The sequence below is a fragment of the Dipodomys merriami genome, unplaced genomic scaffold (assembly GCF_024711535.1).
Source record: "Dipodomys merriami isolate MVZ:Mamm:240054 unplaced genomic scaffold, mDipMer1.0.p SCAF_21, whole genome shotgun sequence".
In the NCBI taxonomy this organism is placed as follows: Eukaryota; Metazoa; Chordata; class Mammalia; order Rodentia; family Heteromyidae; genus Dipodomys; species Dipodomys merriami.
Window position 1 is genome coordinate 8,277,457 of NW_027203493.1, and position 25,657 is coordinate 8,303,113.

General features: G+C 36.9%; 1 protein-coding gene across 23 annotated transcripts in view; it reads left to right on the forward strand.

The window, feature by feature from the left end:
• The window catches only part of Phf21a (PHD finger protein 21A), a 206,412-nt gene that overhangs the window by 32,207 nt on the left and 148,548 nt on the right, over positions 1-25,657 (forward strand). For 11 of the 23 annotated variants that reach the window (XM_070032483.1, XM_070032485.1, XM_070032486.1 and 8 more), the window contains 5 exons: positions 4,739-4,779; positions 6,977-7,088; positions 12,430-12,573; positions 19,033-19,065; positions 22,028-22,114. In XM_070032483.1, coding sequence (XP_069888584.1) covers positions 12,520-12,573; positions 19,033-19,065; positions 22,028-22,114 — 174 coding nt within the window. In that variant the 5' untranslated portion in view covers positions 4,739-4,779; positions 6,977-7,088; positions 12,430-12,519. The remainder of the gene's footprint in view (positions 1-4,738; positions 4,780-6,976; positions 7,089-12,429; positions 12,574-19,032; positions 19,066-22,027; positions 22,115-25,657) is intronic. The other 12 variants (XM_070032500.1, XM_070032495.1, XM_070032497.1 and 9 more) reach the window with 2 other exon arrangements.

The following is a 25,657-nucleotide window of genomic DNA, read 5'->3' on the forward strand; positions in this document are numbered from 1 at the left end:
CTGAGACTTTCTCTGGTTACACTTTATCAAATGCTATATAAATAGAAGTTAAAATCCTCTCCTCATCACTTTGAGTCTCAACGTATTTTATATATCCTGGATATATGCCTTGGTTGATTATATGTATTGCAATTATCAACTCAAACTCTCTGGCTTGTTTTTTCACTGTAATTTTTTTAATGAACAGAATTTATCCCCCCCCCCCCCCGCCCCCGTCATGAGGTCTGAACTCTGGGTCTGGTGCTGTCCCTGAGCTCTTCAGCTCAAGGCTAGCGCTCTACTATTTGAGCACAACACCACTTCTGATTTTCTGGTGGTTAACTGGAGATAAGAATATCACAGGCTTTCCTGCCTGGGCTGTCTTTGAACTGTGATCCTCAGATCTCAGCCTCCTGAGTAGCTAGGATTATAGGTGTGAGCCACCGGTGCCCAGCTTTAACAAGAGTTCTTAACTTTAGTTAAACACAATTTGTCAAACTCTTCATTATATTGCATATTTTTTAAGTTTAATTTTTCAGTTTTTGTGTCAGGGGCACATTAGCTATACTTCCAGTCCAGCTCATTTGCTGGTTAGAGAAGAGTATCATGTACTAATGTGTCCTGGGGCTTGAACTCAGGGCCTTTGAGTGTCCCAGGACTGCTTTGTTCAAGGCAAAGTGTCTTACGGGCTTTCCTGTCTGGGCTGGCTTCCAACAGTGTTTCTCAGATCTCAGCCTCCATTTCACAGGTGTGAGCCACCAGCGTCCAGTAATTGTTTATTTATTTTTTCCTTTCTTTTTCCCTTTTCCCTTTCCCTTCCCTTCTCTTTTCCTTTCCCTTTTCCTGTCCCTGTCCCTGCCCTTTCTTGTGTTCCAGACCAGGATTTGAACTCTTTACAATGATGCTTTTGCTCATTGTCTGATGCTCTACCACCTGAGCTGTGCCTTTAACCCCTCATTATATTTTACTTCCTAGTCAACAATTTGAATAAAAAGCTGTTTTAAAAAGTCATTTTACAAATAATGCTGTTATAGGTGCATAAAAACTCATTATTTTGAAAAGCTAGCAGAAAGCCTGGAAAGGAACCATAAGTGTGCAACACTTTGAGTGTCTGTTCAGTAAATTCATTGATTTAACAAGTATTTATTGAACATTACTGTGTGTCTGGTACTGCTTCAAACATTTTTTTGAATGACACTGGGTACTGTAGGTAACTGATGATAAGAATTCACTTTCTAACAACTGCATCATTCTGTGCATGTTTGTATGAGTTTTCTTTTGGTTAGGAAATCATTCTAATCTTGGTAATTATAATTATCATGTAGATGGACTTGAGAATTTTAAAAAGGACAGCTAAAGAGGGAAGGTGGCATAACATACTGAATTTCTTTTGCAAATGGAAACTGCATGAAATAGAGTGTGTGTGTGTGTGTGTGTGTGTGTGTGTGTGTGTGTGTGTGTGTGTGTGTGTGTGTGTGTGTGTGTGTGTGTGTGTGATGGTACTGGGGCTTGAATGCAGGGTTCATGCTTTATGTTTATTCACAGCTGGTGCTTTCCCACTTAGCTATACTTCCAGTCTAGCTCATTTTCTGGTTAGAGAAAAGAGTATCATGTATTAATGTTGCTTAGGTTGGCTTTAAGCAGAGATCCTTAGATGGCAGCCTTCTGATTATGCAAGGATTACAGGTGTGAGACACTTGTACCAGCCAAATAGGGCCCTTTTAAATAATTTTATTGTATGTTTCTTATGAGATATTAATGTTTGTGATTAAATGAAAGACTTAGAATCTTAGTAATAATCTTAGTACTCAATCTTTTGAAATATTCCAAGAAAATCCAGGTATAATGGCTCATGACTGTGATCCTAGCTACTTGGAAGAGAGAGATTGGGAGGATTATGGTTCAAGATCAGCCTATACAAAAAATTAGTGATACTCTCATTCACTCTATAAGCTGGTTAGAGTAGCGCACGCCAGCTATGCCAGAGGCCTTAGGGAAGGCCTGTCCCCACGGCAAACATTTTGAATTGTAATTGGCTAAAAAAGTGTGGTGGGTGTGGCTCAAGTGGTAGAGTATCTACCAAAAATCATGAAGTCATGAGTTCAAACTTCAGTTTCACACACTCCAAAGGAACAATAGAAATAGTCTGACAGAACAAATATTCTGAGGATATGTTCTATTGTTGGAGTAACATCTGTCAACAAGTATATAGGTTTAAGGCAGAAGAAAGACGTTTAGGGCTCATGGCATGTTGAAGTAATTTAACAGTAAAATGTTAGGGGTGACATTCAATTTTTGTTTCCTAATATTGGATTGGATCTTAAAATGATGTTTTAAAAAATCACCATTTATGTTTATATAAAATAATATATATTGGAATGAACTCAAGATACGGACATGAGATCTTTTTTCTTTTTAAAATTTTTAAAATTATTTTGGTGATTCTGTCTTCTTTTTTTACGTATGGTGTATTCAAGTATATGTCTTTGAGAGGGTGGGGGAACATAGAATTCCAGGGAAAACAGGTGAAAAATTGCAGCAGTGGAGCTCACGGGACACTGATGAGAGTGAACTATACAACTCATGGGTGAGACAGGAGGGAGGGATTGGGAGAGAGTGAGGCAAGGGAAGATACTCTATGAAAGGAAATATACTCATTACCTGACTCATGTAATTGTAATCCCTCTGTATATCACCTTTATAATAACAATAAATTAATTAAAAAATAAAAAGCCTCTTTCCCTTAAAAACATTAAAAAAAAGAAATATGAAAAAAATCACCAGTTAGGTGTAGGGCATAGAAAAATCCATGTGTATATAGGGTTTATAATCTCAACTGCTGAGATACATTTAAGAATGTGAATGAAAATGTAAAATTCGGACTGTTACTTGCATTCATATTATTTATTTCATTACATAATGCTGTGAATTTAAAGCCTTACATAAGCAAACCCATTTTAAGACTGATTGGAGCCAGACACTGGTGGCTCAGGAGGCTGAGATCTGAAGGCCACTGTTTGAAGCCAGCTTGGGCAAGTCTGTGAGACTCGTACCTTTCTCCAATTAACCATAAAATGGAAGTGGAGCTGTGGCTCTAGTGGTAGAGCAGTAGCCTTGAGCAAAAGAGCTCACAGAGAGTGCCTAGGCCCTGAGTTCAAACCCTACGACTGGCGCACACACACACACACACACACACACACACACACACACACACACACACACACACACACACACACACACACACACACACACACACACACACACACACACACACACACACACACACTGATTAATTGGAAAAAGACCTTTTAAGTGAGCAAAGTACTGATGATATTAGTTTAAAGTTGAGTGTAAGAAACAGTGGAGGTCCTTTGTGGTGCTAGTTATATGTTATTTCTGTGTGACCCATTTCCTTTCTTTCTTTCTTTTTTTTTTTTTTTTTTTGTCAGTTGTGGGGCTTGACTTCTGGGCCTGGTACTACCCCTCAGCTCTTTAGCTCAAGGCTAGAGCTCTACCACTTGAGCCACAGTGCCACTTCTGGTTTTCTGGTGGTTTATTGGAGATAAGAGTCTCATGGACTTTTCTGCCTGGGCTGGTTTTGAACCGTGAACCTCAGATCTCAGCCTTCTGAGTAGCTAGGATTATAGGTATGAGCCATTGGTGCCCGATTCCTGTTTCCTTTCTATGTATCTTGGTAAAGGCAAACTTTTAAGTTTAGTTGACTCTTGAACAACAGTAACAACACAGGGCTAAACTCCTCATGTCCATAGCCACTTATACACAGTTTTGTGTGTGTGTGTGTGTGTGTGTGTGTGTGTGTGTGTGTGTTTAGATTTGCAGCAGTTTAAAAAACTTGGAGTTAAATTGTAAACCCTAGAAATACTGAATCATTTAAGAAAAGTTTAGATACGTTTTATTATTTACTCTAAAATATGCAAATCTTTTCTAAAAACTAATATTTATGAAAACTTAAAAACACAGATGAGATCAAGGATAGTGGTCTGTGCCTGTAACCCCAGGTGGAGACAGGAGAAGGATTGGGTTCAAAGCCAGCCCAAGCAAAAAAAGTTAAACGAGACCCTATCTCAAAGAACAAATTGGACATGAAGATGCATGTCTGCAACCCCAGCTACTCAGGAAACTCCAGAGGATTGTGGTGTAACATAGATCTGGCAGGGATGGTAGTGGTGGTAGTAATAAAACAAATAAAAAACAAATATGAGACCTTATGTGAAAGCATAAAAGCAAAACAGGGCTGGGGCAGAGCACTTGGTAGATAAGTGAGAGGTCTGAGTTCAAACTTCAGTACTTCCAAAAAAAGACTAAAATACAGTTTCATATAATACCAGCCAAGAGAAAATGATCAAACATTAAGATGAAGCATTAAGTAAAACAAACTTATGTTACTGGTGAGACTTGTAATAGGCATCTGGCTACTGGTGGTAGTTTCTGAGGACTCAGGTATAACACTGTTCTTTTCTACCTGGGGTGTGTTCCCTTACCCCTCCTCCCTCAGTGTGCAGACATCACCTGTGAGACCTTTTCATTGTCTTGAAAAACTGAGCAGTAGGGGAGATTTAACTGCTCTTGAGTTCCTTCTTTGATGTAAAAACTACTACTTGCTTTTTCCCTTTGGGTTTTCAAATCTGGAGACTTTTCCCCCCATAAAATCAGTATTAAATTTAAGTTTTCATCTTTTAATGACATTTAAAAAATCTATGATCTAATTTTTTTTTTTTTTTTGCTTTTCCTGTTATAGGGGGCTGGAGAGCTGAAAGAGAGCCAGTTTCCCCAAACTTGGTAAGTATTTTTACTAAGTAAACATAGTTTACCTGATGCGAAGTTGAAATAATTAAAAAATATTCAATGGTTTTTTAAAAAAATTTAAACAGCTTTCTTCCTGAAAATGAGGCTTTGCTGTTTGCACTAAAAGTGAATTTTTGTTGAATTTCACATAGTCACGTGTCAAATGCATTTGTGTGTCAGATAATTCTGTTGGGGTGCGTTTGGTAACCTTTTAAAAATGTAAAGTTCTCGTTGGACAAAAATGTGAGGGCTTAAATTCAAAAGTCAGGAATTCAGAAGTTAAGATTCTCATTGTATTTTGTGTTTTTACTTTTAATACGCTGTTAAATTGGATGACTTTAATTTATGTGTAAAAAGGTAGGTATTGTAACTCTGGGGACTTTGATTTTGTAATTTGGAACATTAGCATTTATATTCTTAATATTAGATTAGTTTCATGTCTAATATGTTTTTAGTATGTGTTGTACATAATTTATTTGTGTGTGTGTGCATGTGTGTGCTGATACTGAGGCTTGAACTCATGGCATCACTCTTACCAGTGTTCTTGTTCATACTTGGTGCTCTACCACTTGAGCCATACCTCCAGTCCAGCATCTTGCTGGTTTATTGGAGATGGAGTCTCACTTCTTTTGCCTGGGCTGGCCCTGATCTATGGTCCTTCAGGTCTCAGACTCCTAAACAGCGAGGGTTACAATTGTGGTGCCCAGTTTTGTTTAATTATTATTTGTTTTGTATGCCTGTATGGAGCTTGAATTCAAGGCCTGAGCTTTTTCTCACAAGGCTGGTACTCTACCATTTGAGTCGCACTTCCACTTCCTGCTTTTGGGTGGTTAATTGGAGATAAGTCTCAGGGACCTCCTGCCCTGGCCGGCTTTGGATCCTGGTCCTCAGATCTCAACCTCCTGACTAACTAGGATCAAAAGTGTGACCTGCTGGTGCCTGGCCATATAATTCTTCAAAAGGAAAGGGCCAGGAATATGTTTTGTTTTGTTTTTGTGGGTCACAGGGCCTGAACTCTGGGCCTGGGTGTTGTCCTTTGGCTCTTCAGCTCAAGGCTAGCTCACTCTACCACTTGAGCCACAGCACCACTTCCGGCTTTTTCGGTTTATGTCGTGCTGAAGAATTGAACCCAGGGCTTCATGCATGCGAGGCAAGCACTCTACCACTGAGTCACCTGCCCAGCCCCGAGGGCCAGGTATATCTAGACCACATATTTTACTCTAATTTTTACTTTAGTAGATTTAATAGCTTCTAACCCCTTATACTTAATTATTTCTTCTGGATGTCTAATTCAGGATCACAGATTACACAGAACAGCAGTCTAGTAACTAAGCACCAAACAAATATTAACTTTAGGAACTATGTATTAGGAAAACAAAGACCAACTCAAATAATATAACTAGAATTATGAAATAACCAATGCAAGATGACTTTTTAATATTCTATCTCTGATATAATAATCTATTTAGTGAGTAGTTATGGTAGATATTTAGCTTTTTTTAAAAATTTATGATCCTTGAGATGTCTCTCTTGCCTTTTAAAGGTTGAGTTTTCACTATGAAAGGATACTTGAACCAGCAAACCATATATTTCCACTGCTACTTAGTTTTACTTGCTTTTCATCCATGGAACCTTTAAAGAAATAAACTATGAAGCCTGGGTGCATGAATAATGAAGTTCATGCATGTAATCCTAGCTACTCAGGAGGCTGAGATCTGAAGGATTGTGTTTCAGAGCCAGCTCTGGAAGAAAAGCTTAAAAGAAACTGTCTCCAAAATAGCCTGTGAAAAAGCATGGCTGAAATGATTGAGTGCCAGCTGAGCTAGCAAACCTGAAGTCCAGAGTTCAGACCCCAGTATCACCAAAAACAACAAAAAAGACTCCAAAATTCTGCAATGCTTCACTTAGTAATATACTAGAATGGTGAAATCTTAAAGAACCTTAAGGGCCTTCCTTCTACATCTTTTCCCTCATGGCGATTGCTTTTACTATTTCCCTGACAGTTATTTAATCAGTTGAATATTACATAAAAAAATGGAGACCAATATATTATACAATATATTCTGAGGAACCCTAGTTCCATAAAAACTAAGTAAATCTCTAGGTGGGGCTGGGTGGGAAAGGGGTTCTATGGTCAAATAATTTGGGAAATGCTGCATCAAACAAAGTTAAACAGGTTTCTTTACTGCAGGACTTCTCAGAACCTTTAATATGCTAATATGCATTGTGAATCTCCAAGAGGGGGCTATGATATGCAGCATTCTTGAATACTTCTAATGACAGGGAGCCCACTACCTCATAAGGTAACCCATTCCTTTTTCATATAGCTCTAATCCTTAGTTCTTTATATTGATCTGACATCTATTTCCCATAACTTTACTTCTATTAAGTAATTAATGGTTATGCTGAGACACCACACCCGCCTGTGTTATCCTTTATGTGGTATTATGTTTATAAGACTCTGGCAAGGCTTATCTAGATGTTTTTTAAGTCACCAACTTTCCAGTAAATGTGACAACTCGTTATGAAATTTTAGTCTCATTGTCACTGTACTTTCATGCATTACTCTCCAGTTTTCTTCTTTTTGAATTTCTTTATTCGTGCTCCTCTTGTTGGGTGTGGTTGGGATAATTTTAGTAGCTATACTGTGTAGAGAGATGGACAATAGAAGAGAGTGTGTGTGTGTGTGTGTGTGTGTGTGTGTGTGTGTGTGTGTGTGTGAGATTGTGCATGTGTGCACATAGGCCCATGTGTGTCTGGCCCCAGAAACTAAGGAAGCTGAGGTTGACTGCATGTTGAGATTAGGCATGAGGTAAGGAAAAGTACAGTGCCCTGCCACAGCCCCAGAAGGAATTGTCCATGTCAAAACAGCACAAAGCCCCTGGCTCAGTACTGGGAGTTCTGTATGTGTTCTCTCTGCACCCCCCCCCCCCCCCCGCAAGTCCTGGGGCTTAAACTCAGGGCCTGACCACTGTCCCTGAGCTTCTTTTGTTCAAAGCTAGCACCCTACCACTTGAGCCACAGCGCCATTGCTGGCATTTTCTGTTTATATGGTACAAGGAATCAAACCCAGTGCTTCGTGCAAGCTAGGCAAACACTCTACCACTAAGCCACATTCCCAGCCCCTGTATGTGTTCTTTTGATAAAAAATGAGAACCTTTCCTCTTCCTCCCAAACCAAACAAACATACAAGGGAAAGATAGATATTGAACAAACAAGAAACATCATTTAATAATTAGGAGACAACATGACTATTTAATTGAATAGAAAGATCTAACCAACTCTGGTGACTTTTTAAAAAATTGTTATTTTATATAAAGATGATGTACAAAGGGGGTTACAGTTACATAAGTCAGGTAAAGAGTACATTTCTTTTTAGACAGTATTACCCCTTTCCTTGCCATCTCCCAGTTTTTCCCTTCCATCTCTACCCACAAGTTGTATAGTTCATTCTCAACATAGTGTCTAGTGAGTACCACTGCTCTCTGGTGACTTTTGTTAGTAGCTGTCACCCTAGGCTTTGAGCACAGTAACCATGAAGATTGAATGGATAGTTAGCACTGTTCTCTACAGAACAGTTCCCATTGGCTTGTGGAGAGTCACCAAAGAAATTCTACCCTACAAGGAAATCAGAATGTTGAAAACTTGTTAAATGATAAGAAAACACAATTAACTTTTAATGTCATTTTTGATATTAATAATGGTTTCAATTAATACTGTTAAAAGAATTTTAGTATTTTTAGCATCCATGGTAATTTTTAGCACTTAATTAATAATCAAAGATATTATTTTATCTTGCTTTATGTTAGATAGTAAGAAATTGAAATCTGGTATTACCCATGGACAAGATATAAGGATACATGGATTGGTTCCGACTACTTTTTCCTATTTAAAATATTAAACTTTCTTTAGCTGGACTTGGTGGATTTTACCTGTATCCTATATATTCAGGAGGATGAGAAATGGAAGATGAAGGTTTTGAGGCCAGCTCAGACAGAAAAGTTCACCAGACTTTGTCTCCAAAATAATCAGCAAAAAATCAGGGCAGGAGGTATGGCTCAAGAAGTAGAATGCTAGCCTAGCAAGCTTGAAGCTCTGAGTTCAACACCCACCCCACCCCAACCTAAGTACATAAATTAGCCTTCTTTAAGAGAATATTGATCAAAAGCAGAGGAATTTTGTACCAAATACATTTATGATACATAAAATGGAATGCTGTCAATTTTTAGGGACAATCTGTGGATGCAGTGTTGTGGGCTTACTTCTAAAATAACTATTGATTGAGCAGTGACATTTTGATTGGGAAAGGATTCATATTAGTTTGGTAACAGAGCAAAATATTTTTTAGCAGTAAAATCAGAAGTATAGTTTTCTTATACATTATTGGAGAACTACAAGTCACATATGTCCAAGTAAAACTACTCAGAAAAATAGAAAACCCTTTTTGGAAAATTTGTGAATAGAAATATATTATGTTGAGAAATTTTATTAAAAAACTGAAGTATAAAAGAATTAAGTATTTTGAAAATAACATTACAGCTTTACAGATTACAATGGGCCTTTCATATAACTTCACTTTAAGACTCAAGATTCAGTGACATAAGTGATATTATTCCTATTTTCCTGATTTATAAGCAGACAAACCCTGAGGATAAAAGTCCCATAATGAGTAAGTGGAATTAGTCCTTTTGCTTTTGTGTCAGGTGTAAAGCAGTAAATTTTTTTTTCCCTATATATCATCCAGATTCCTTTTTTTGGTGGGCTTTGATTTATTTCTTCATTTGGTGTGCTTGCTTATGTGTTTTATGTTTTGTTATTTGAAGGTGAGAGGCCACTGCATATCCCAATAGTTTGGCGTGTACAGTCCTGAAGACTGTGAATTTTGTCATGTCTTGGTAGACAAGTACCCTTCCTGCTGATGGTAGCTGTTAGATGGTGGAAAGCATTGTACCTAAATGAAATGTGTCCCTTACTGTGTTGTCAGTTTATTTTCACCTTGAAGTCACCTTATTAGTATTGGTCAAGATATAATAAATGGTCTTTTACAAATTTAGAAAAGATTACTTTCTTTTGATCCTATAAGTTACCCCCAAATTGTGTACAGTTAATGGCTAAGTTAAATTTGTTTGTTTTGGTTTTGGTACTGATACTAGGCCTTGAACTCAAGGCCTTGGCTCTGTCTCTTAGCTGTTTTTGCTCAGGCTGATGCTCTATCACTTGAACCAAACCTCTGCTTTTGGCTTTTTAGTAATTAATTGAAGATAAGAGTCTTAAGGACTTTCTTGCTCAGACCGGCTTTGAACTAGGATCCTCAGATCTCAGCCTCCTAAGTAGCTAGTATTGTAGGCATGAGCCACTGACATCTGGCACTGCAAGTGTTTTTTGTTTTTTTAAAGTATATAGCATGTGCTTGTCTTGTCTTTGAAATTATAAATATATATTTATAATTTCTTCCTTTAATTAGATACTAGTCTCTTGAAATTCATATCCAGAAAGAGACTTTTCTGAGAAATGGATTTCAAATGAATGAATCTTAAGTTTTTCTGTATCTTTTTAACCCTTCAATTTTATTTTGAATTTTATTTTGAAATAAACTGGTTAATTGGCATTTAAAGTCCCTTGCCAAATAAAACTTTTTGCCTTTATATAGAGCTCTGATAAACAGACTACAATCTAATAGGGGAAGTAAAAACTATCAGCTCCTCAGGGTAAACCCTAGCTTTGCCTTTTCTTTTCTTAAGCATTGTCTTTGATCAGTATCATAATTTTCTAGTGCCTTATAAATTAATAGGTATGTATTTTTATGGAAAAATTTCATGGGAAACATTGATACCCCAAAAAGAAGAAAGTAACTCTCAATGCCTTTTTAATTAATTAACTTATTTTGGTCCTGGGGCTTAAACTTAGGGCCTGCGTGCTGTTCCTGTTCAAAACTGACACTCTTATCTCTGGAACCATAGCTCCACTTCTAGTTCTCCATGTTTGTAACCTGCTAGTTGTTTCTAGAGTTTATGTCAGTTCTGTGAGCTAGGGTGTCATGTGTCACCATTAAAAATAATTAAATAGTGTTTTCTCCTTCAAGTCAGGAGCCAGTGGCTCACTTCTGTAATCCTAGCTACTCAGGAAGCTTAGATCTGAGGATCATAGTTTGAAATTAGCATGTATAGATAGCTTGAGACTCTTTATCTCCAATTAACCACCCTAAGTCCCCCAACCAAACAAAAAAATAAAAATGCTAGAAGTGGAGCCATGTAGTAGCCATTTAGTTAAATTATAGTACAGTAGTGATGAGCAGAGGTTAGGAAGGTGACGGTGTGTCACATTTGTGTGTAGCCACATTGGTCACAAAGTTAGACTTTTTACGTGATCCCATGTGAAGTTATGCATGTTGACAAAGAGATGTATCAGCAGGTTTGAGAAGAAAAGATGATCATTGTAAAGATGGAAGCATATTTGCATATTATATTGCTAGACTACCTCAAATGAACCCAGTAGCTATATTCTTTAATATCCCTGTCAAAACTCTATAGATAGCACACTTACTTAATATTTGTTTTAAATATTACACTTACATTGTGTTTGTGTTAAATATTAACTTGTTAACTTTAACCTTTTTTTTTTTTTTTCTTTTGTGCTGGTTCTGGGGCTTGAAGTCAAGGCCTAGGCCATGTCCCTGACTTTTTTGCTCAAGACTACCACTTCAGCTATATATCTTCACTTCTGGCTTTTTGGTGGGTTAGAGGTAAAAGTGTCATAGACTTAATCCTCCTGGGATCCTTCAAACCATGATCTTCAAATCTCAGCCTCTTGAATAACTAGGATATACAAGCATGAGCCACCAGCCCCTTGCTAAAATTTAAACATTTAAATCATGCCATATTTCCCCCTTGTTTTGAATTTATTTTTAAAATAGAGTAAAATGAAAGTCTTTTGGTGATTTTTAACTTTTCAGAGACCCTAATCTTGTTTACGCCAGGATTTAAACAACAACAAATGTTTGGTTATGTTGCTATGTTATGTTTTTTCCTAGTGTAGCATGTTCAGGATGGTGATGGTCTCCTGGCTTTGGACACAGTAGGGCAGGAATGCTTGTTTACTCTGTCCTCAGCATGTAGAATGTAACAGTGCTGAGCATACAGTGGCTATTTAGATGTTTCCATGCCTGTGACTATTTTTGTTTTCTCTTGTTTCTCTTTTTTCAGTTATTTGAAGTGTTCTATACAGGGATGCTCAAAGAGCACTGAGGGTAGGGACGTAGTGGGGGAAATACAGAGAATAAAGGAAGGGTGACATGGACCATGAACATTGTCCTTATAACCTGACTTGTGGAATTATAACCCCCTAATACAACTACTTATTGATAACAACAACAACAATAATCATAAAATAATAGAGTAAAACCCAGGAATTTTTAGTACTGATTTGTGTGTGTGTGTGTGTGTTTGTGCGTGTGTGTGTGTGTGTGTGTGTGTGTGTGTCTGTGTGTGTCTGTGTCTGTGTGTGTGTGGTGGGGGAAAAGCTTTTTAGGGATTTAGAGTTGTTGGTTCTATGTCAGAAACTTAATTTTTTCCCCTAACTTATTTTATAGCACAAATTTTCTTTATTCTCAACATAATGATCCCCAACACTCTTTGGTCTCCACAGCTGCAGCGACAAGAGGAGCTTGTTATTTTAAACAGAGGCTGAAGAAACTATAGAACTAGCAGACATACGAGAAAGTGGAGAAAGTAGAGGATGGAGTTGCAGACTCTACAGGAGGCTCTTAAAGTGGAAATTCAGGTTCACCAGGTATGCTGCGTTACTGGCAAAGATTAGTATAGAGGCCCATTTCTGGTTTCCAGTACAGTTTTAAAATCACCTTTAGACATTTATCCAAGAGTCTTGTCATTTTCCTATTATCACTACTCAACAAATACACTGTTACTACTTTCAAGAACTTTAATAAATAAAATATTTTTGATTTTCTTTTCAGAGAAGAGGTGTAAATAAAAATATTGTTTCATATCCCAAAAGTGATAGAAGAAAAGAAACTATTTTTTCATTTGAAGGACGTTGTTCACGTGGTATAACTTGATTTTTTAAAATAATGAAACATATATTGAGGTTTTTACTCATCATATGACTCAGCTTTATGTCTTGATTCCAATCTTTGGTAAAGAGAATCTGATTGCATAGTAGTCTGTTTGCACGCATGAAAATTGAATAGTAAAACTTGTTGAAATTGTTTTAAGAAGGGGGAGGATAAAGGAGAACGACAGAGGGATTGAGCTTGATCAGAATACATTTATACATACATGGAAATATCAGTGAAACCTTTCCTGATACACTGAGTGCATGCTAATAGGAAAAAGAAAGCAAATCTGATTGCTTTCATAGATGTTAAATTAAAAATATCACAATGCTGCTCTGGGTGGCAGTGACCCATGCTATTCAAGAGGCTGAGATATGAGGATCAAAGTTTAAAGTCTGCTGAGCAAGAAGTTCGAGAGACTTTTATCTCTAGTTAATCACCAAAAAAACCACAAGTGGAGTTCTAGCTCAAGTAATAGAGCAGTAGCCTTTAGCAAAAAGCTCAGGGACAGCACCTAGGCTGTGAGTACTGGCATCACCAAAAAAAAAAAAAAAAAAAAAAATCACAGTTGTTACATTTTATCCTACATACCTATACTAAATTATAAATATTAAATATGTGTATATAAGTAAACTATACTATGATTACATTTATACATTAATTATGTTTCCATGGAAAGATAAAATATTTAGTATATTTTAATTGTATATATTGACATACAAATAAATATACATTATAACCAAGACATATTATTCATAAATGACTAAAGCATTAATATTTCTTGTGTAAACAGTATCACTATGTCTGTTTTCTAGACATTAGCTGGGCATTGGGCTGTAGAAAATGCACACACACACACATAGTCCTTGGGACCCAAAAATGATAAATGATGATGACTACTTCTGAATGTATAACAGTTGTGAATATGGGAATGGTGAACAGAAGGAAACTTTTTGTTTTTGGTGGTGCTTTAGATCAAATTCAGGGTTTTGCACATGCTAGGCACATAGTCTTTTACTATGCTGCATCTTCAGCTGTGAACTACTTTTTTTGAAGGTGTTTGTCTTTTTTTTTTTTTAAGCTGGTATTAGAATTTGAACTCAGGGTCTTGAGTTGTTTGAACTGCTTACTAGGCAAGTGCTATACCACTTGAGCCATTTAACCAAGCCAAGGTTTTTAGTGGTTATTTTGGAAATGGAATCGTATGGATTTTTGTACCTAAGCTTGCTTTGAACTGTGATCCTCTGGATTCTCAGCCTCTTGGGTAGCTAGAGTTATGGGGAGGAGCTACTAAGGCCCAGTTGTTTTATTTCAATAACCTACTCTAGACTACCTTATGAAGGTTTGGGAGATAACTTGGGCTTTGATTACTGCTACATTTATACATTGTGGATGAGAACTTATAAAAAAGCTTCAAAAAACTGTTTATAAAATATTAAAAATATGTTATATTACTGTAATAAAATATTGAATAAATATTAACATATGAATATGTAAAAAAAATAAAATTTATGTACAAGATAGAAAACCAACCAATTTTTACACTTAGTTTGTATGCTCAGAAATCCCTGCTGTTGCTTTGGACTTTGTTAAACTTTTGCTTAGTAACAGTTTGCCTGGTATGCTTCCTTTAGCATACAATAAGTTGTACATACTTTATTCTTTTTAGTCTAATTAAAAATTTAAAGTTACATTTGTTAATTCAAAGGGGATGCAGTATTCTTACGAAAGTTATCCTAAACATTCTTACTATTCATATTAACTGTTTGTTTTGAGCATAAACTAATAGCTTTTATATTTGCCCTTACTTATCCTTTTTTTTCTTCTTTTTCTTTTTTTTTATTATGAAAATACCATATATAGGAGTTACAGTTTGCCCTTACTTACTCTACAGTTTGTACAATAATAAAACATTTTTTACAGGTCGATTAAAGCATTTTAACATATAACATACATTCCCTATTTCTGAAAAAATTATTAGCAGCCAGTGCAATTACAGGCTTTGTTTATAAACTAATGTTATTCTGTTTGGGTGCAGAGTAACCTGCACAGTCATTGAACATGACATGTTTGGTGATGCTGGAGATGACACCAGGGTATTGGCACTGACACAGCTCTGAACCACAAGTCAGACTGTACTTTTAGCTAGATTTGAAAGCACTTCCAGGTAGAGAATGAAATTTGGCAGAAATCAAGTCTGTTAGATCGAAACTGTGTTAGGAAACTATATTGTAGTTGGGATAGAAACTACATTGTAGTTGTGCTAGAAAGGTTTTTGTTTTTTGTTTTTGTTTTTTCCATATTGGGGACTGAGCCCAGTGTCTCACCAATGCTAGGCAAACACTTTACCACTTGAACTACATACACTACTACCCTTTTTATTTGTGAAGCAGGTCTCATTAACTTTGACTGAAGCTGCTTCAGTCTCCTGTTTTTGTCCCTTTTTGTTTGTTTGTTTGTCGGTCGTGGGGCCTGAACTCTGGGCCTGGGCACTGTCCCTTAGCTTTTCAGCTCAAGGCTAGTGCTCTACCACTTGAGCCACAGCCCCACTTCCGGCTTTTTCTGCTTATGTGGTCCCGAGGAATCGAAGCCAGGGCCTCATGCATGTGAGGCAAGCACTCTACCACTGAGCCACCTTCCCAGCCCCTGTTTTTGTCTCTTGACCACACTGGTTGGCTGGAAGTTTATTTTGTTCATATGTTATTTATAGGAGTAGGGACATGCACTGTTATTCAACAAATTTTTAAATTATAGTGGTCGTATTTTGGGGAAAAGTCATATTTTTCCTCCCTTTCTTTGATCTTTTTTTTTTTTTTTTTTTTTTGGTGGTATGGGACTAGTTGCTCTACTACCAAAGCCATATTCCCAGCCCCTCTTTGGTGTTATTTACTTTTTGGATATGTCTTTTGCTTTGCTGTAGGTTTGGCCTCAAATTGGGATCCTCCTACTTAGAGCTTCCTATGTAGCTGTGAGTACATAAGTGTACCACAGGCCTTAGCTTGGTTTTTGAGGTGGAGTTTTTCTTAATTCTTTTCTGCCTGGGTTGGCCTCAAACCTTGGTCCTACTCTTATCTTTCTCCAAAGTAGGTGGGATTATAGGAGTGAGCCAGTCTTTGAATGTTTTTATGTGGATTTGTTGGATATTTGTTTAATAACTTCATATGAACTGGAAAATAGTATAAAGCAGAAGTGAACAGATTTTTTTCTATAATGGGTCAAATGGTAAAATCTTTCAGGCTGTTCAGATTAATCATAGACTCTTGTCACAACTACTCTGCTTTGCTTGCTTCCTTTCTTCTCTTTTTTTCTTTCTTCTCTTTCTGTCTGTTTGTCTGTCTGTCTATCTGCCTATCTGTCTGTCTGTCTGTCTTTCTGTCTGTCTGTCTTGTTGGTTGTGGGGCTTGAACTCAGGGCCTGGGTGTTATCCCTTAAGGCCAGCATGCTACCACTTTGAATCACAGTGCCACTTCTGGTTTTCTGGTAGTTAATTGGAGATAAGAGTCTCATGGACTTTACTGTCCTGGCTGGCTTCAAACCATGATTTTCAGATCTTAGCCTTCTGAGTAGCTAGAATTACAGATGTGAGCCACTGATGCTTGACCACTGCTCTGCTTTCTACAGACAAACCAGCCACCAAGAGTATATAAACAAATGGGCTTGACTCTATTACAAAAAGGTGGTGGATTGGATTTAGCCTATTGGCTGTTGTTTGCTAAGTTTGGCAATAAGTGTGCCACGAGAAATTGCTATGATCGGGCTGGGAAGGTGGCTCAGTGGTAGAGTGCTTGCCTTGCATGCATGAGTCCCTGGGTTTGATTCCTTAGCACCACATAAGCAGAAAAAGCTGGAAGTGGTACTGTAGCTTAAGTGGTAGAGCGTTAGCCTTGAGCTGAAGAGCTGAGGGACAGTGCCCAGGCCCAGAGTTCTGGCCCCATGACCGACAAAAAAAAAAAAAAAAAAAAAAAAAAAGAGAAAAAAAAGAAATTGCTATGATCATATAGTAGAAATTAACTTGGTAAAACCATGTCAGCTTAAAGTCTCTAGAGATTTGTATGGTCTTTGGATTGTCCAACTTGTCATGTTTGTTCTGCTTCTAATGTATAAAATGCTAGTTATATGTATAAAAGTTGGTTTATGTACTTCTACTAGAGAAGAAAGTTAGCGTGATTCCGAGTCACTTGTTAAAATCCAGTGTCATTAAAAAAAAAGCCTTTTTAGTTTCAAAATATTAACCTTCACGAGTAGACAATTCTCTGGTAACCAAATCAGAAAGTACAATTAGGCTCATTTGAACTATGGCTAGATTTGAAAGAAAAATTGTATATAAAACTTTGCATTTCAATTCAGTTGAACTCTTGGATTAAGTATGATTACTCTTACAGAGATTAAGAACAGACTATTGAAGATCTGCCATTGTCTAGTGTGAAGTAGAATTTATTGATGTATACTTTATGTATTTGGAGGTCAGTTGAATGTGTGTTAGCTCCAAGTAGAAGGGGTTTTGTCCAATTAGAATAAATGTCAGAAGTCATTCTCTGCAGATAATACATTTTACTCAAGAGAGATTTCTTAGGTTATTACAACATATTCACTCATCTTCACATTAGTTCAGTATCATATGGTATATTAGAAGCAGCAAATTTGAGTTGAAGTTTTTCAGGACTGTTAGAGAATACATGATAATAACAAGCTTTGCTAGCTGACTGCTTGTACTAAGTTGTATGGACTGAAAAATAAACTGAAGACACAGCATTTGGTAAAACATAGCAATTATGGGCTTATTATTGCAAGGATCCTATTGAATTGTTTGTAGCATAGTATTTAAATTGATACCATGTCTCTTAAGAAGCAATAAGAGCTTGACTTTTTTATTTAATAAAGTGGATGAATATATTATATATTTTAGAAATATTTTATTTTATAGCTAAATAATTTAAAAGTATCTTGACACCCAAAGAAAGTGACAGATGTTTCCATATGTGAAAATTCTTGTTTTTGGTATTTCCTTATCCTTCAACTTATTTTGTCAATGGTTATTGTTTTTCCCCATTAGGTTAGGTCAAATTACATTTATTTTTATTTTTTTTTATTTGTTGGACTTCTGGTTTCTTTTTGTATGTGTATGTGTTGGTCCTGGGGCTTCAATTCAGAGTCTTGGGTGCTGTCCCTAAGGGTTTTTTTGTGTTCAAGGCTAGTGTTCTACCATTTTGAGACATGGTGCCATTTCTGGCTTTTTAGTAGTTAAGTATAGATAAGACTCTCATGGACTTTCCTGCCTGGGCTAGCACTCAACCATGATTCACACATCTTAGCCTCCTGATTAGCTAGGATTACAGGTGTGAGCCATTGGTGCCTGACATTGGGTTTCTGGTTTCTTAGTAAAGGTATCTCTCATTGGGAATTGGGATATACTTTCTTTCCCAGAGAAAAACAGGTGGGTAGTTTTGCATTTTTTGTCTACTTTCTTGTTCTCAAATACTATCCTTGGTCCACTGAACATATCCTTCCCTGTGTCCCTGGTGCCTTGAGAATGAACAAATTAACATCTGATACTTGCTGTGTATGGATGCAACTTTGTTCCACATCTTGTTTGGGGCTCTAGATAGTGACAATATTTTAATGGGATTTTTGGCTTTTGGGTCATGGAACTTAAATTTCTTTTCAAAAGTCATTGTTCCCCATCTTGTCTCTATAGTTAAAAGTCAGGGGGCTGGGAAGGTGGCTCAGTGATAGAGCACTTGCCTTGCAAGCTTGAGGCCCTGGGTTCAATTCCTCAGCACCACATAAGCAAAAAGAAAAAATCTGGAAGTGGCACTGTGGCTCAAGTGGTAGAGCGCTAGCCTTGAGCTGAAGAGCTGAGGGACAGCGCCCAGGCCCAGAGTTCAGGCCCTATGACTGGACCCCCCCACCAAAAAAAAAAAAAAAAAAGTCAGGTTCTTCTTTATTTCAAATATTAAATAATACTTAGATTCTTTTTAAAAAGTTTATGAAAAGGAGTGCTTTATTAGCTTTACATTATAGAAACTTTTTGGTCTATTTTGATTGTGGTATTTGTTGCTTTTTTTTTTTTTTTTTGCAGGGGACTTAAAATCCTAAAATTTAAGGTTCAAACTTGATTAGCCAAGTGGAGTTAGTATGTAAGAACTGATGGTTCTCTTTTTCTCTTTCATTACCAGAAACTGGTTGCTCAAATGAAGCAGGATCCACAGGTAAAAGACTTTTCCTATTTTCTTCCTTTTTCAATTAAGATAAAATGACCATAAAATGTTAAGGCATAGATGGTATTTAACTTTCAGCAATTATTTTACCCCTAACAGACTATTTTCAGTCTTTACACTTATTGGAATTAGAAAAATTCAGTTATTCCCATAGGTATCGCTTCACCTTTGTTACTATTATTTTACTTTCATGTTACTTGCTTTGAAAAAATTCAAGAGTTAAGAGTCTTAATGTAGCTTAAATTTCATATCTCTCAATACTATTATTCAAAAATCAGAGTTCATAAGTCTTAAACTTATTGAAAATGGCCCCAAACCATTATTAATACATGGAGTTTATAGAACACAAATACTGACTTTTACTATGTTTCAGGTAAGTACAAGAGCTTGAACTCAAAGTTTCTTGCTTGGCTGTCTAACTCACAGATGATGCTCTACCGCTTTAGCCACGCCTCTGTTCTGGCATTTTTGGTGGTTAATTGGATATGGAGTCTCTCAGACCTTTCAGCCTGAGCTGGTGTTTAACCAAGATCCACCAGGTCTCAGGCTTCTGAGTAGCCAAGATTGCAGACACGAGGCACCCTCAACTGGCTTAGAATAATTTTTTTAAAAATTAGAAAATTTTATTTTTGAGTGAGCCCTTAATGAATACATTATGTAGTATAATCCAGAAAATGTTCGCTTTAATTTTTTAAAGGAATTTTGGGCTCTCTCTGTCTCTCTCTGTCTCTGTCTCTCTCTGTCTCTCTGTCTCTCTGTCTCTCTGTCTCTCTGTCTCTCTCTCTATATATATTTATTCTATTTTATACTCCTGGGGCTTGAACTTCTTTTGCTCAAGGCTAACACTCTACCACTTGAGCCACAGTGCCACTTCTGGCTTTGTTGTTGTTGTTGTTCATTTGGTACTGAGGAATTGAACCCAGGGCTTCATGCATGCTAGGCAAGAACTCTACCATTAAGCCACATTCCCAGCCCTATACTCTATTTTTGGAGAGAAATTCTTCTAAAAAGTTACTTTGCCTGCCAGAGATTTATATTTATTATTCAGGCAATATCTCTTGTACAACCATTAGACATTGGGTCATACATGTCTTTTTGTAAAGTGAAATAAATTCCTAAAGAATGGTACTGAGGCAGATTGACTTTTGGAAGTAGAAAATAGTATCATCTTTACAAATTTAGGTTTACTAGGTTGACTATTGTGTTTTTAACACAATTCATTGATTCTGAGAGCTAGCACTTATGGCCCACATTTACTCTTGTTTGACAGTCCAACTTCCATAAGAAACTTTTTTCTTTTTTAACATATTTAAAATTTAAAGTGAAGTTAGGACAGTGAACTCCCTTCCTTGTAAAACTAATGTATGCTAATAAAAATTGGATTTAGGAACTGAGAGGTGAGAGACCCTACATTGATAGAGTCTTTCCTATCTACTGTAACCTCCATTATCAACAACTGAAGTAGTCTTCGATACAGTGGGTAATCATGTAAGCCTGCAGACTTACCTTGAAAAATCTGAGGGTAGTAACTTGTTAGACAACATTATAGGTGATCTCAGAGAATCCTTGTGTCAAATACACATACACACAAAATGGAGGAAATCTGAACCTTAAAGAAGAGGAAGCCAGGCACCAGTGGCTTACACTTCTAGTCCTAGCCACTCAGAAGGCTGAGATCTGAGGATGATGGTGCGAAGCCAGCCCAGGCAGAAAAGTCCATGAGACTCTTATCTCCAATTAACTACTCAGAAAAAGCTGGAAGTGGCAATGTGGCTCAAATGTCGGAGTGCTAAGCCTTGAGCACAAAGAGGCTTGGGGACAGTGCCCCAGCCTGAGTTCAAGTCCCAGGACTGGCCAAAAAAAAAAAAAGAGAGAGAGAGAGAGAGAGAGAAGATGTATGCTCTAATATATCAGAAGACTAGGCAGGGTAACTTGAAGGAATCATACATGAATGGGAAAAAAATTGTGTATGAAATAATTTAAGCAAAGTAGTCTGTCATGGACTGGTATTTGGATAGTAGGTTCTTACCATACCTTAAGCACTTAAAAACTTTACATTGTTCTCCCTCTAGAGTAAAAACAAGCATGTTGTGTATCTCATCTAAAATAGTTCTCATTTTCTTTCTGATTCCTAGAATTATAGAACTGAGAAAACACCCTGTAGTCAGTTTGTTAATTTGAATGATGTGGTGTTAAGGCAGCCCTAGTACTGACAGCTTTTCAAATCTAGGCTAAAATAATACATGTGCTTTACTAAATAAGGGGGAGGACAAGCAGAGAAAAACCTCTTATCTTTATTGATAATGCTGCTGAGCATACTCCATATGCTTACTTATATCCTCCATTTTCCTGTTTTGGTCTGATTAAGTGGAGCTTTAGGTTTTCTGTCAACTGATAATTTATATTGAGTAACAGTATTTTTTTGTGAAAAGGTACTATTATAGTAGAAGGTTCTAAAATATAAAACTTCTGTAGTTTAAAATAGTTGCAAAAAGCCAGACATTGGTGGCTCATGTCTGTAATCCTGGCTACTCAGGAGGCATATCTGAGCATCATGGTTCAAAGCCAGTCTGGTTGGTGAGACTCTTACCTCCAATTAGCCAGTGGAAAAAGCCTGAAGTGAAGGTATGGTTCAAGTGCCAGCCTTGAGTGTAAAAAGCTAAGCCCAGGCTCTGAGGGCAAGTCCCAGCACTAGCATGGGTGCATGTGTGTGTGTGCACACACACACAAATCCCCTCCCCCCTGCCCAGTACACATACAGACACACAAAATAGTTGCAAAGAAGCTGCCTCTATTCTGTGCTAGGATTTATGCACTAGGAAGAGATATTATTATTACAATTTAATGCATGACCAAATTGATTGGCTAAATGCTTATGGTTGCTTCATTTGTAATACAGTATGCATATTCTTCTTGCTACTATTCTGTTAACAAATGAATATCTTTCTCACAGATATTTTTTCTTTCTAATCAGAATGCTGACTTAAAGAAACAGCTTCATGAACTCCAAGCCAAAATCACAGCTTTGAGTGAGAAACAGGTAGGGAAAGAGTGGGGGGAGCATATTTTTAACATTGTGTTCTAAAGATATGTCCGCTTGAGGCTTCTAAGAGAACTGCTATTTTTCCTCATGTGTGAAAATAAGTGTGGGCAGCCAGACTCGGTTTTAATTTTGCTTGAGCTCTGTTTATCTATTTTTATTTTTGGTTGAAATCAGTCTCTAGAGTATCCCATGAGTGTATGTTACTGGCAAATACCTAAAAGCAATGTGGTAGGCTGCGTTAACAGTGTTAATTAAACTCTGTAGTTTACCCTTAGGGGAAAAGGGGTAAGAAAGTTAGTGGGAGTATGTGGTAGAAAATCCTAGCTGCTGTATGTGTCTTGTTATTTGTTTTAAAGGCTCCAGCTGACATTTGGAGAGAATAGCTGTTAAGTAGATCTCTAAATGTGGGGCTCCCTTTCTAAGTATGGTCATGCTCTTATGTTAATCTTTAGTAGATATTAACCTATTTTTTGAAAAAAAAAAACTTCGATGGAAACTTGTTGCACATATGCTATTATAGGGCAGAAGAAGAATACCTAACTTTTTTGTCAAGGACACTCAGAAAGTATAATTGAAGGTTTTTGTTTGTTTATTATGACCTCTACATCAGTTTAGGTGGTTCCTGCCACCAGGTAGAGTTTGACAGTTGATAGAGCTAGCTCTATCCACAGTAATCTGATAAAGCATTTAATCTCTTGCTTCTTCCCTACCAACTTTCTTCTGGCTAAAAAAACATTTTGTAGGATCTGCCTTGACTTCATGACTCTCTCTTGAATTCTTCCTTCTCCTCATTTGTCTATGGGTGAGAATGGCGAAAGGGATGACTTTGATCAAGATGCATTGTATTCATAAACTGCTTTGTTAAGTGGCAGCTCCTTTGTACAACTACTTAAAGATAAATAATAAAATAAGAACATTTTCTGTTATGTGGACCAAAAAGACAAAATGATTTTTAGCTTTAGCTCCTGCTAGTAAAGCATCTTATTGAAGATTTTTGATGAAATAGTCCTCAACAACTGATTTTATGTTGTTTTTAAAACTTGGATTTAGTGAAATATTAGCCAACTCATTAGCTAAACTAAGTTTGATTTTTTTTTTTATGGACCTGAATAGCGATTTCTGATTGTTACTGGATTGCATGGTCATTTAAGAACTCTGTAGAATAGATAAATGATTTAGTTAATCTTCCAGGCTGAATGAGCAAGTACTGTTAACTCCCTCCTCCTTCTTAGGCCATCTCAGCTTGTCTTTTCTACAGACAGGAGGGATTTTAAACTAGGGATTGCCAAAATAAAAATGAGAGGAGGTAGAATGGTGGAGAATGATTTGTGAGGAAAATGTAAACAGAGCTTGTTAGGATGTGTGGCCCTGAGTGAGATTCAGTTCTCAAAAATTCAAATGATGTGTGTTAGGGAAAGTGTTCTAGCTTTAGAGTTCTGTTAGCACTAAACCTCCTTATAGTTTCAGGATTAGTTTGACAAGATGCCAATGAATGAGTCACTTTTGCTGAAAAATTCACGTGTTCCAGCAGGGAAAGAAGTTAAGAGCCGATTAGTGGAAAGGGGTGGGAGATGCTGTCACAAAGTTAAAACAACCAAGCCAGGCGCCAGTGGCTCATGCCTGTAATCCTAGCTACTCCGGAGGCTGAGATCTGAAGATCATGGTTTAAAGCCAATAAAGCACTAGAAAACTGGAAGTGGCGCTGTGGCTCAAGCAGTAGAGCGCTTGCCTTGATCTGAAGAGCTGAAGGATATAGCACCCAAGTCCAGAGTTTAAGCCCCAGAGTTCAAGCCCCACAGCCGACCACCCCCCCCACAAAAAAAAAAGTTAAAACAACCAAAGGCTACACTTGGGACATTGGGGCAGTTAAAGAAAACTAGTTTGTTTGAAATGTTTTGTGTGTAAAGTAATGTAAAATTTTGGTTTATTTTGTAACTTTAGTACCAAAATCTGAACCATTGTACTCACATGACTAATATTTTAATTTAACTTTAAGTTTGTATATTGAGAAAAGTTTTAATTATAGACAAGAATGAAGAAGAAGAATGCTATTTCAGAATTTAAAACCATTAACTCTTTGTCATATTTGCTCCCATTCTTTTTCTGGGTACCGTCCATTTTATATATCCATTAGAAAACGTAAGTGAATAATAATTGGTATAAATATTTTCTTATTTTGCTTTATTAAAAAAAAGTTACAGGAATTGGGGCTGTGTCTCAAAGTGGTAGGGTGCTAGCCTTGAGTGAAAACTCTCAGGGATAGCACCGAGGCCTTGAGTTCAAGCCCTATAACTGACCAAAAAAAAAAAAAAAAATTACAGATAGTCAGTAGTTGTTACAATAGACACTTTTAGTTCTTAGTCATTATTTCTGTCCCAGTCTGGTATTCAGTCTCTTCCTTAAAACTAAGTAACAAGGCTGTGGACATAATTCAGTGGTTGAGTGTTAGCCTATCATGCTTGAGGCCCTGGGTTCAATCCTCAGCAATATGGTGGGGGAGGGAAGGGGAAGAAGACTAATTATGTAATGATATTCTTTGTTGGGGAAAATGTCCTTAGTAAGCATCCTTTTGGCTAAAACTTAGTGAATGTTGTTCAATTCTTTATCAGGAGGCTCACATGCTTTCAAATCATAACTTTAGATTTATGAATAGAAGCTCTGGGGCAGATTCTGAGAGCAGCTTCTTGACTTACAGGGCTTTGGTTTGTGATTGACAGTTTTAACTCATAAAATCCTGAGATTTGATGGAATAAACTAATCATGTATTAAAACCACTGTTAAGTGACATAGACATATTCTCCTGATACAGTAGTGGAAAGGCATATACAAGTTATTATATTATAATTCCATTTTGGTATTTTATCTATGTATATATGTTTCCATGTGGATATAAAAATGTGTATAAAAACTGTCTAATAAAGGTTAGATGGTTGTGATTTTATACGTAGTTTATTTTTTCTGTGGTTTTTTTCTTTGTTTTACATTTTTTGTTCTTAAAATAATAAATAAGAGATAATATTAAAAAGAATTTAACACCTACCTCTTGTCTGTGCCAGGGATAGTTAACATGACGTTCTCTTCATGATATATGAACTATTCTAATCAAGAAATTCAACCGTTTAAACAGTAATAATACTAAAGGGCAGAAGCAACTATTAATTTCCTTTACAGAAATCATTATCATTCTGCCCTTCCCATTCCTTATATTTGACAGACATATGTGCATGTGTGCTTTTCTTGTCAGAATAGAGACATTCTGATATTGGACCCAACAATACTTAGTTGATTTAGTGCTGTTTTGATTCTGAATTCTGGTAGAGGCAGTCTCCATCCCTCCCCCAACACATGTACTAGGGATGGGCTAGGGCCTTGAGCCTGCTAGGCAAGGGCTCTGTGTAACTCAACTGGCCCACAAGGCAATGGGACATCTCAAAGTTTGTTCCTTGTCCCTTAGGGAGCATCTTTAGTTTTCCCCACCTAAACAGATCTTCATCCTCCTCAGCTTCACTGGGCAGTCTTTATTTACTGCTCAAATTTGTT